The sequence below is a fragment of the Puntigrus tetrazona genome, chromosome 14 (genome assembly GCF_018831695.1).
Source record: "Puntigrus tetrazona isolate hp1 chromosome 14, ASM1883169v1, whole genome shotgun sequence".
NCBI lineage: Eukaryota > Metazoa > Chordata > Actinopteri > Cypriniformes > Cyprinidae > Puntigrus > Puntigrus tetrazona.
In genome coordinates, this window is record NC_056712.1 from 13,014,178 (window position 1) to 13,026,938 (window position 12,761).

A 12,761-nucleotide genomic window follows, 5' to 3' on the forward strand; every position below is an offset into this window, starting at 1 on the left:
TAAAGTCCAAATGTTATGCATTAACCCCATAAAAGCCTGCATTGTATTTGTTCATCTACTTTCTAAGTACCAACATAAAAACCTACATGCTTTTTTAGTTTTTTCAGTAAGCAAAAGGCATTTTGGTATAATCTGGGGTGTATTGAATATTAATAAATTCAATACACATTAAAAATGTAATTTGTGATAGTAGCTCAATAGTGTTAATCTTTATAGAGTTAATATATTAATGCTCATAAAACATGCTGTGTAGAAAAGGAATTACGGCTCATGTAACCAAAATGTTCATTTTTATGTGCGGTCACGCATTTTGACAATCTTATGTTGACCGATATAACTTTCAGAGAGGAGGGTTCTTTTGTGCTTTTGGAAATCCAATTTGGTGTATTCCCTCTTGATGTCAAACTGACCTCGCTTTTTCTCACACCTCCACAACAAATTCCTATTTGGTAACAAATGACAATGAGTGTAGGCGTTTTCATTATACTTTTTTTTTTTATTTCAACCAAGAATGCAAATGTGTAAAACAGCAACCAGCAGTGAACTCCCAAAGCTTTACATAACATCATAAAAATAACACTCCTGTAGCAAACTACTATTCACTACAGTCATTTCCAGAAATGAAAAACAGGGGAAAAAAAAAAAGAAAACAAATCCCAAACCAAAACTAAATCCACAGGAACCTCTGACATGCAATTAAGTTGAAATAAACACGCAAAGCGAATCAAAAACATCCCTCAAGCCATCTGTCACGTAACCTCCGGTGATCCAACACACCGTTGTTTATAAAATGCAAAAACAAGTAAATGCTCTTCCGCCGGGATCAGACTGGAAGTGTCGTAAGGCTACCTCAAAGAAGTCATCACAATTGCATGCGTAATAGAAATGTGTATGCATGGCTAGAACGCCGCTCGAGAAGCAACACTTTACCACCCACTGCTCTGACTAATGTGAAAAGCTTTTTCCCTGTTGACCATTCAAATCTTTGAGCAACTCCGTTTGAGGTCATTCGCTTTTAGCAATAAATCGAGCATCATCCTGCACTTTCACAATCAATCTAATCGCGAGCGAAACCTAATTAACAAGAATGCAGCAGCACAGAGAGATGTTTTCCTACCTAAAGATATATTCAGCAGATCGGCCGATAATGATGAACTCATTAACTAACAAGCCCTTATGAAGAATATCGATCACTGTGATTTGGAAGCTCCTTTGGGGCGTTCAGGGGTTCCCGATCCCATTTATCGTTGGTGGTCCTTCATCTGGCCCAGTCCGTGCACACCCGTTTAGCCCAAGAGTTCTGCACTCCTCCGAATAAGAGGAGTGTTGATTCAGTTAATCAGTGTCTGAGTCATGGAGGGGGGCTGGGAAGGAGTAGGAGAAGAAGAGAGGCCTAAGGCCAGTCTTGTGAATTTAAATACAGAGCTGAAGATTGAACTTGCTAGCTCTCAGCCTCTCATTCGCATTTAGCTTTGCCCCGCTGCTCCTTGAGATTACCGAGGGCATTATTGAGATTGTTCTCTTTTTAGGCAACTCTAACGACTATGACAAGCAACTAGTTTGGCTTTGTTTCTCGAGTTTCACATCAGTTCACTATTTTCCATGCTGCATGATCTCTTAAAGATATAAAGCATTAAATCTCCAAACGTAGTCTATTTTACAGCTAATCAAAGGATAAAACAAAGAGTTATCAAAAAGTTTATTAGGCACAGCAAAATACAAAGACTTTGGTCTTGAGACTGACACTAAATCAAAGCCTGTTTTTCTTTTATAGTTTCATACCAAAACAAGTATTGCAAGTGTTACAGTGAGTTTGCATAGGCATGAAGAATGGAAGGAAAAACGACAACAAAAAAAAAAAAAAAATGACAGTAGTGGGCAAAATCAAAGCCCTTCGTGTGAGAAATATAAAAGTCTTCTTGTAAAATACACTTAAATGTTTTTAAAAATAGTCATCTAGAAAAGAGGGAAACGTACATATAAACTGTGAGGGAATGCCCGAAATTTAATGTATGCCCCAACCTGTCTTCAGAAAGAAATCTTGTGTAAAGATTGAGCAGATTAATGCATTCGTGTGTAAAAAATATAACTTTTGCTATATAGACCTTAGAGCACTCAGCCACTGCTTATGGAAAAAAGGCATATTGGTGACTAAGGTACAGGAATGCGTTTAAATGTGTACTTGCTAAATCTGACTGATTTGAAGGCTCAATCTACTTCTGAAGCATAATCTACTGAAATGCGGTAAAGCCCGCTTAAATACTATCCATTGCTTTGAACTCGCTCAGGGCCTGCACAGGGTTGATGTGCTTCTTTTGAGAGGACCGCTTCACTTTGTTGGTCTGACCGTCATCTTGCTTCTCGCGTTTGACCAGTGGCTTTTTCTCGGGAGCTTTCATTCTCCAGGAGACAGCGGGCATGTTGAGGTTTTGCATTCCTTGAGACTTCTGGTACTTGGTGGAGGCCACGTAGGAGGCCTTCACGGTGGACACCACAGAATTCATCAGATTCTTAGCGGCCTGAATCAGAGACATAGCACTATCCACCTGCTAATTGAGAGGAAATTAAAAAGACCTTCAGAGAAGTACCCACAAGTTTTGTAAAGAATGAATTAGCATTTCCATAACACTTTTAGCCATTTATGATTATCGGATGGGGATTTCTGTATTATAGAATTAGATGGAAGTGACAGATTTCAGCTTGTATGTCAGTCAGTCACTTAAATCTCCTGAAAAAATTGATTTAATTGATTATAAAATCAACCAGTAAATATATTACAATTTTCTAGTCACAAGTATATTCTACTATACACAAGTGCTTAAATATTTGCATCTTTATAATTTATATTTAATAAAATATATATTTTTTAAATTCCAGGACATCTCTGCAAGTAAAACACTTCAAAAACATTTGCTTTTACAGGGCAAAGATTATACAACAATACAAATAAAATCAAAGACTAAATACAAACGCAAACCTCTATAGATGCAACAGCGTAATTAAGGTTAACAAACTTAAAATGAAACAAACAGTAACTTTGTTTAAAATAAAGGCTGGGAATAGGCAAGCTGGAAGTACTACTGAGCTTTAAAACAAAAACAGGAAATAAATGAGCTTAGCAGCATGAGTTGTTCTTGTCATAGAGGTACGGATGGGCGAAAATAACAGTAATTTTATTTTGCTTCAGATAATTAGGTTTTTCGCCACAGAGGCACAAGTCTGTCTGTCCTTTTCTCCCTCTCTGTAAATGAGGACTTACCCCAGACACCACGAGCTCTCCGCCCAGATTCTGCACCTCGGCTTTGACTTTACTGCAGATATTGAGCTGGTGACAGTACAGAGCGATACGCTGCAGATAGACCAACAGATCCTGCTTGCACACTGAATCTGGACACTACAAAAGAGAAGAGAAGAGAGAGACACACAGAGATCGTAAAACAATTATTTATTCAGACCGATTTAGGGGGAAAATCTTAGTAACATTTAAGTATGTTAAAATTATGCAAATGGAGCAGAAAGTGCTACTATAAGAATTACTGGCAGCTAAAAACACTAAATTAGCCAGAATATTCCAAAAACGGACAGGCGAGAGGCAGGGACGTGTAGAAACGTGTGAAGGATGGGCGTTCAGATTCATTCGTGGCGCTTTGAGGCGTAGACTCTGTGTGGGCCTAATGATACAGATGCACCATTTAATAAACCTGACAAGCAAACACATCGAGACGGATGGTGAGTCAGACAAGCATCTGTACAGAAATACTTCGACTGATATCTAAAGTGAAAAGCACGTTCAACACGCTGGTTGTTTTGAGGATCTTTGACTGTTGCCTGCAGACAGCCCAGCGCTCCACAGTCACCTGTCCAGCTGCATGTGCTAGTCAAATTCATTCGGTTCCCCATCGTGGCAGGTGATCAGGCCCACCAAGGGCTCACAGCCAAACTGTCCTTATCATTTTACCAGAAGAAAAACAAAACCCTTGTGCATCTATATATATATATATATATATATATATATATATATATATATATATATATATATATATATATATATTATATTAAAAAAATTCTATGTGCTTGCTCTGAAGGAATACAAATTTCTCACCCAACAGTTGATCTCGTGCCAACAGCTAGCTTATTACCAATTCTCAACTGTGACATTTACTAATTTAGGTATTTGCAGAGATATGTATTCAGGGTGAAAATTTGATGCCAGAAAACCAAGACAGAGTTGTTAATGGCCCCCTATATAATTAAGCCACTGTATTTCATGGTGCAAAAACCACCAATATTCTATAAACTTTTTGTTTAAGTGCTTATTTGATGGATGCAGTGGAAGTGGGTAAATCTGAAGACAACTTCTTGGGATCTAGCGTCTTGACAGTTACTGTAAAACTTTTTAGCATGCAAAAGCACAATGCACACTGTCAGCATGCTAAAGATGTTGAATTTGCATCTTTCATTCCCTTCAAAGCACCTCGGCTGTAACAAGGAATAAAAAAAAGGAATTAGTTGTGCTCACTAATCAATTAGCTGACTAGTCAACAGTCCTGCTACGTTCCTATACGTTCAAAATAAAAAGCCTGCACTGCTGCCAACCAGCACATCACTAGCTCCATTTACCAGTCGTTGGTGAAGTAAAAAGCACAGTACATATTTTTCCCCATAGTTTGGCCATCCAATATCAATACCTCACGATGTTTCGCCAGTCTCCAAGGTAACAATAGTTTCTTCACAGTTATAATGTTCAAAGAGTCTGGCCCCACATCTCTGCATTGAAATGCTCTGAACAAGCAGGACTTGAGGGTGCCTGCACATAATTACACCAAGCCAGCTTCCCAACAGTGCCTTTATCTCAATAACTCTGCCCCAAATGCCATAAAGCATTTGGGAAAATGTCAAATCAAATTTCCATTATTTTAAACAACAGCTAGACTGCAGACTGCATACTTGAGCTGCTTAGGGCTGGAAAGAAACTCACAGATGTCATATGCATAATTCTGCTACGCAAAATGCTCCAATTACGATTTTATGTAAAATTCTGGTGCACGCAATTTAAGACATCAGTATTCAGCCAAGTTAAAATAGTGCTTAGTTAGCCATAATGTATAAAAATGGGACCAAAAAAAACCCTAGAAAATGAAGTTTGTGACAAAATTATGCCTGTATGAACGATGGTCTTCTGTGTCTTCATAATAAATACAGATTACAATAATCTAAAAAGGCTTTAAAATACCTCAATTAAAAAGACTGTTCTTTCCGATTTTATGTACAAAAGGCAACCATATTCAAGCAAGTATATTTCAAAAAGCTCTGTGAGCATTTTGCTAAATGAGCTCTCTGTATCCGTTCATTTTAATGTTTGAGGCCGGCAACTCAAAACACAAGAGTGGAATACAAAGCCAAACTTGCAGAGATGTGCCTGTGGGAGATTGAACTGGAGATACAGAGGAACACAGTCTGAGTCAGGCCATCTTCACCATACTTTAATAATCATCATTCTGTCTATAGACCCCACTGAGAGAGAAGGGCAGATAGACAGGCACAGGCTGTTAGAAACAAGACAGAGCGACAGGGAGACAAAGGGAGAAGAGAGACAAGTGGGCGAAAAGAAAGTGGGATACCAAGAAAGAACTGGTGAGAAACAGGAAGGGAGTGATGAAGAGGGCAACAGGCTGCTCGTCGTTCAAGACAGCGTGAGAATTAGCTGCCTTTCCCTGAAGTTTTGCTCGCTAAAAGGTAAAATGTGAGATTTGCATGCTACCACGAAAAAGTAACAATGTAAAATGGTTTCCAAATTGCGTGCATAATCGGTTATATTAATAAATATGAATAAATGCGTGCTATAACATGCTATAAATAGGCACTTTTTTGGCCCAAGGAAAAGTCTGCTCTGCGTCTGCTTTCCCTACAGTATTTCAGTATTTGCTGACTCTATGACTGCAGGACAGTGTAAAAGTATTTGTGCCAAGAGTTGGAGGAGAGGATTACATTCACAGCAACACAAAGCAAGAATTTTCTTGCCTGTAAGGGTTTCTCACCCCTACATCTGGCGTGTTGATCCAGCAACAAGTCTGGCTATGCTGTGAGCCCCGGCAGCACTGCTGGAATATTCAGTGGTGTAGCTCTGACTGCTTTGGCGTTCACTGTTTCCACTCCAGCTGGCTCAAAGCATTCTGGGATTTGTAGTAAAGATTATCCAGCTGGGCACATCATCACTCCCCAGCGGGAAGTCAGGATGTCTGGCCATGTCTGCGCAGAACTTCTCCTCTCTCTCTCTCTCTCTCTCTCTCTCATCATAAAGAGCCAGCAGGGGCACAGGAGTGTCCTTATTTGAGCACAGAAAGCCAGAGCGTCCGCCTCTCATCTGCTTTACTATTCCACCCATTATTCCAGCAGTCATTAATAAAGCCCCAAATTTTTATCAATCACCGAGCTGCTTTTCTTCCTTAGAGCTGGAGAGCTTACTGCAGAGGAAGTCAGACAAACAGCAGAACGAGGCGGAGAAAGTGAGAGGGTGAGAGAGGGGGAGAGGACAGCGGTGGTGAATCAGAACAGAGCCCTGCTAAAATGAAACCTGCTAAGCATACCAATTAGAGGCTCGACTCCTGTTTGAGACAGCTCGAATTGGCCCTTTGAAAGCATCACTTGTGCATGCTCAGCTGCTGAATTCATCCAAGTTGAACAGGAAATGCAGCCTGCCTTGACCTAGACGCATGTGAATACATGATGCACGTCAAACAAAAGTCCTCCCTGCTTTCCCCAAACATTTTCTTCCTCCACCTGCAAGGGAGGCATAGAGATCACATGGGGTTCTGCCGATGCGGTTGATTTTGGGGTACTTTGCGGTGAAGGGATACGCTAAAACAGCATTTTTTTTTTTTTTTTTTTGGAATAGTGCAGTGTCCAGTAAGTCCCTTATCAGGCCAGACCAAGAGCTTATTCTGCATTTACCCATCACTCCATTAAAAATAAGCAACTTCTGAAAAGTGTGTTCTTTTTTTTTTTTTTTTTTTTTTTTTTTTTTAAAAAGGAAACTCACATAAACCTAGAGTACATACTGTAGCATAACCTTACATTCAACTTCATCCCCGCTTCAACCCCTTAAGTAATGTCCATGCAAGCACTTATGGGATATTACCTTGCCTGGTTGCAGACTTCGGATTCTGTGCAGCAGGAGTTTCTTGCAAATTATGATTTTTATAAAATGTATTAGTTATCAGAGCACGTTTGGTCTCTTTTGGTCTCCAAGAATTATTAACTTTTTTTTTTTTATTAATGCCAGCTAATAATGCATGTGGTGTTGAAAAGTAATGAGCTGTCTTTAAAGTGCACTGCTTTTCTAATACGACAATGAGTTTATCAAATGGAGTGTTAAGAGGCACTTTAACACCTTAGTTACACAAGGTGTTAGAAAAGGCGTCACCATTATGTTTCTATTACATGCATCAGAAAAAGAGATGAACTAATACTAATGAACTGACCTAGATAAACTGAAGCACACTACAGCGATAGCACTTTGAGCATAGCTTAGCATAGATCAGTGGTCAGCAACAGGAAAAAAAAACAGGACATAACTGGTACGTCAGCAATAATATCTGGCCTGCAAACCGTGCCTGCAGATTACTTTGATACCAGCTGGTTCTAAAATAGATCTGTCATGACAGCAAAAGTTACTCAAAATAACACGTAGCTAACCTTCAGTTACAAAAGACACTGTAACAGTCTGTCACAATTCCAGTTTCATTTTTCCAATCAATTAATTTATCCGTTTACTATGTTCTGGATCTATTGGCGAAGTTTTTTTTTGGCCTTATGCCAAACTTACTTGCTGACCCCTGGCATAGATCATTAAATCCAATTAGACCAGTTTCATTGCGTTCAAAAATTACCAAAGAGTTTTGATATTTTTCCTTTTTAAAACAACACTTTTGTACTTATATCTTGTACTAAGCCCGGAGTAGCTGTGTATCAAAATCAAGGAAGTTTTGCCATGCCATGGCTACAGCAGGTCCTGAAAACAGCCAGACCCACTTGCTTGCACAGGGAGCGTGTCTTGCAAGCTGGGGACCAATTTTTAAAGGCACTGCATGATGTCACAGCGACTGCTGCAGCCATGGTACAGCAGCAAACTACCTTCTTTATTACACCAAAATGAGTATAGTTCCTAATCATATCAGCCTGTGGAGGGAAAAACCAAAAAACAAAAAAACTTTTCGTTTTCCGCTGGTCTTAGTACACGATATAACTACAGAAGAGTCAAGTTTTAAATAGGAATTTTTTTTTTTAACTCTTTGATCATTTTTGAACACGACTCTACTTGTCTAATTGGATTAAATAATCTATGCTAAACTAAGCTAAGTACCGGATCTCAGCTAAATAGATTCCAATTATTAAGTTGTAGAATCCAACGAGTGTTCCTGAAAACACTGAAAAGTTCTGAAATTGAAACGTGAGCAACTTTCAGTCTGCATATTCATGAAAATGGCAAAGCCGAAAAAAAAAAGTTCTTTCTCTCTCTCTGCAAGTGTGTACATTACTGTGTAAATGCCATGCTGTCCTCTGGCATGGAGACTGCAATAGTATAATAATAAAAAAAAAAAAAAAACAAAACAATACTCTGAGAAAACCATTAAAAACAATATAAACAAGTGTATAGCCGCTATCAGGACTGATGAGCAGAAGTGAATGCAGGTGTTGGAAAATATAACGGATTTCACACCTCAACGTTAAAAATATCCTGCTATAAAAGTGAGTAGGAAGGTCAGGCCGCATCATAGAAAATGTCATCTGGCCTGCTGAATTCCATTCTAAATGGGCAGCGGTAGTAGAACAGCATGAGCAGGGTTCTGACCTTTCTCAACACATCAGGGAGGAGAAATGCCAGTTTCCCGTATTCACTGACATAGCAGCATTTTAATATAGAGCAGCCCTGATTATAAATGGAGCTTCTTGGGTAATGCATTCTTTTGTGGGTTATGCCCACTAAAGCCCGAGGAGATATTGATACACTGCTCGCTGCACTCCTCTCAAGAGGGGACGGAATGAGGTGTGTGTTTTCTCTCTACTAAACAGAGCAGATGACATATGGAGGTGATTAGAGCAGTGATGAATTCGTTATGCCCACCCATAGGTCTTCTGCAAGATAAATTTTCATAGATATGATTACCTGGTGTTCATATGTGGTGCCCCAAACCACAGAAAGAGTTACCAATTGTTACTGATAGACATTAAGGCAGCATTGGAAATTTAAAGAGGGACACGCTAATCACATTTCACACAAGCACTCCTAAATGGCTACCTTGGCTATAAACAAAACCTTCACCAAGCTCCAGAGGTTAAAAACCACCTTAAAAAGGAAAAAAGGTGTGAAGTGTGCTGCAAATAGAAAATTCTAAGTAAATCTCCAGAATCATTGAAACAGGCACAGAAAAGCATCTGCCACAAAACTCCTTTGGTCCATCGGAAGGAAGAACTGAATCTTCAAAAACAAGAAAACCGTCTGCAGTAAGCAAACTTCATCTTCTATAAACATCTGCTGGAGACAGTTTGAGAACAGCACAGGTGGAGATTTGACGTACTGACTGTGACCCTTCGAAGAAAAGTTTCTGGACCGCAAACTTGATTTCCCAGCATATCTCAGGTGTGAACTCATTCCAGATTGTTTTTAAGCTCCTTGCTGAAATACTGGTCTGGTGGAAGTGGTGGGTACAACAGCAATAAAACCGATATCCTGCGCAGACTCAAAAACACAAACATTTACGTAAATCGTCTTTCTACAGAAGGGAAGGTAGAAGGCCAAGGAAATCAGCCCACTCAGTCATTAGTATGCCATGTACAAACTGGAAACGGCAAAGCACCCAAGGCAATCGAAGGTTCATTTTAAAAGCACCTGTTAATATCAAAGTCATTTTTTACCAAGATAAAAGATTCATCTGTAGTTTCTTTAATAGAGAGAACTCTAATGCACTTGGAGAGAGGAACGTCCCTTCATGTGGCTAATGTGTTTTATATTGCGTTTAAATGGTCTGGCGGCGCACTTGTTTTTTTTAAACGGCCAAATATAAAGCCATCATGGACCATGATAATCAATCAAGTGGCATTTGAAACAGAGTGATGATCTTGCTCCTATCCAACCAATTACCCAAAGAAAAAGACTAATATTTGCAAGTGCCAATTCTATCTCGGTCTAATAAAATCCTGATCTAGGATTAGAGAGAAGACTTATAAACTCACTCATGGATTGAGTGCACAAAAACATTCTCAGATTAACAAAAATGTAAGTTTTCTTATGAAATAACATGAATCATTTGCCTTATATGTGCATCACTGAGGCAATTAAATATCCACAGCATGACATAGCAAAAGCCGCCAACACGCCTGCCAAATAGAAACAACCACTTCCCTAACAGTTATTAATAGGACTGCCTGCTCCAAAGCATATTTACAAGCACCTATTTCACACAGTTTATACTGAGACCATTAAACGATTTTCACATTTCACCAAATTACAAATGCATTGAAATATAGTACTGAAATACACTGAAATACAGTACTGTGATATGATTTTACTCAAGTTCATTTGTCTAAAAGTAACTAAAAAAAAAAACATTATGGACAAATTCCAAACATGGCGAAAATGTCTAAAAATACAGCTCACTAAATTGTGAATATTTTTTGTTTTAACATTTTGTTAATAAAAAGAAAAAAAAATTAAAAACTGAAAGATCTGCTTCAGGTTGTTCAGGTTAGCTGGATGACGCCTCCACACTACAACTGTTAAATGGTGCCATGGAACTGGACTGAGATCAAAACAACATCCAAGGCACTGTAGGGCTTTTTTGTTCTTGAGTCATGCAACTATTTATTTGGCCTTTGGGTCACCGTCCTGCTTGAAAGATGAACTTACTTCCAAGACTTTTTTAGCAGACTGAAAGAGTTCTTGTTTTCACAGTGATGGACAACTTTTCCTGTATGTCTGGGTGGTTTGATGTTGCATCAACTTTCACACAACTGAACCAACAGTGCTCACTGGGACAACTCAAAGAGAGTTTTGAACTTTTTAACTTATAGATTTATTTCTCTCTCCTACACTACCCTCGGTTTTTTCACACCAATCTTTCAGCTTAACAGGATTTGATTTTTTTTAACCAATGAGCTCTCCATGACCTCTGAGATCACAAAACAAAGATTTGTGAAAGAATTAAGATACAGACCAATTTGCAAAAGAAAAACAAGCTGATTTAGAACCATTCTTACTAAAACGTTTAAGAGAACCGAGCGATTTTATTCACAAACCAAGTACTTTGGCTTACAATCAAATATTGCCCAAGCCTTTTTTTTGCATTTCCTTGAGTGTGGGAAGCTTTGATTAAATAATGATCTCCAAATATGGGAATTTAAGGAAATGTTGTACCTACATTAATGTTTCACATGTATAAAGCAATAGCGTCATTTATTCAATTGCTTATCCTACTGTGTAAATTTAGAGCTGCTACACAGAAACTCAATACTTAAAAACAGCACAGTTAAGGAACATTTTCTTAAAAAAGAAAAACTGAGAAAAACCTTTGTAGCATTTGTAATCAAGTAAAAGGAGAAAACGGGATGAAGGTCTTAATACCGATTCATATTTCATGTCTAAAGATGATTCAATTACCCAATTCAAACATTTCAAACCCTGCTAAATAGTCTGCCGTTATGCCACAAAACCAGGAATCTGAACCAGGCTGGTGGGCATCATGTAAGGTACCAACCCTTGAAGTGCTGAGCTGAGAGTTTGTGGGATCACATTTTTTTTTTTTTTTTTGCTCTTCTACTGTAAAGAAGGAAATTTACAGGCCTGTCACCGTTAAGCAGCCAGAGGCCAGAACTGGGATTAATACAACCTGTGGTGGTGCCTATGGATCACCATAAATCTTCCTTGATTGAATGTAAATTGGAAAACTATGTATGTCGGTATACATCACTGGCATAAAATATGTTCTGCCGCCCGCAGGTCTGCCTCGCTAAAATATGCAAACCTAGTGTTGCGCGATCATGTCCATGTGTGCCGGTTTCATGCCTTCCTGTGCATGCATGTAGGGCACAATATTTATGGGCAGTGTGGTGGCTTACACATTTGCATTATAAATCTCAATTACACTGCATTATTTGCTCAGCACTGTGCTCACACAAAATCCTCACAAGTTGCCCCTGCAGAATCTGCTCGTAAATTCTTAATAAACTGCAGTGCAGACCTTTGTGTGGCAATGACCTAAATCCTGCATTCTCCTCATCTATGCACTACACTCATTTCTTTAAAATTTAATCGAGCTCTGTTACAGCCATTAAACTGATTATTAAACCTGCCCGAATATTTCTGGCAGCACTTTGCGATGATCCAAAAACATCTACATACAACAGCTAGATGTGAGATGGATTCAGAAGGCCCGATTCTCAGACAAGACGCACCACCCGCTGATTTTTAAAAGGCCTCTCTGTACTCATCACCGAACACCCACGCTATCCGCTTGGGTACCGCTGTCTTGTTTGCATCCTTGGTTGGCCTCCAGATGCAGAGGAGTATGTTTTGTCACATCCTCATTTTGATTAGTTAGGTTTAAGTAGTCGAGCTTGATTCTAGGATGCATTTGTGAAGAGTTATGCAATACAATCCATGCTTTTAACATTGCTTTTTTTTTTGCTAATCTTATTTCCCCCATTCTGCATCATCTTGTTTACCTGTACAAGCTTTCTAAAGGCGGCTGTTTTTGGCATATTCA

The 12,761-nt window shown here is 39.0% G+C and overlaps 1 protein-coding gene across 1 annotated transcript in view; it reads right to left on the reverse strand.

Moving 5' to 3' along the window:
- Window positions 1-475: 475 nt before the first annotated feature.
- The window catches only part of ctnna1 (catenin (cadherin-associated protein), alpha 1), a 79,492-nt gene continuing 67,206 nt past the window's right edge, over window positions 476-12,761 (reverse strand). Inside the window, exons 17-18 of the mRNA XM_043256799.1 lie at window positions 3,260-3,394; window positions 476-2,549 (exon numbers count right to left, since the gene is read on the reverse strand). Coding sequence (XP_043112734.1) covers window positions 2,256-2,549; window positions 3,260-3,394 — 429 coding nt within the window. The 3' untranslated portion in view covers window positions 476-2,255. The remainder of the gene's footprint in view (window positions 2,550-3,259; window positions 3,395-12,761) is intronic.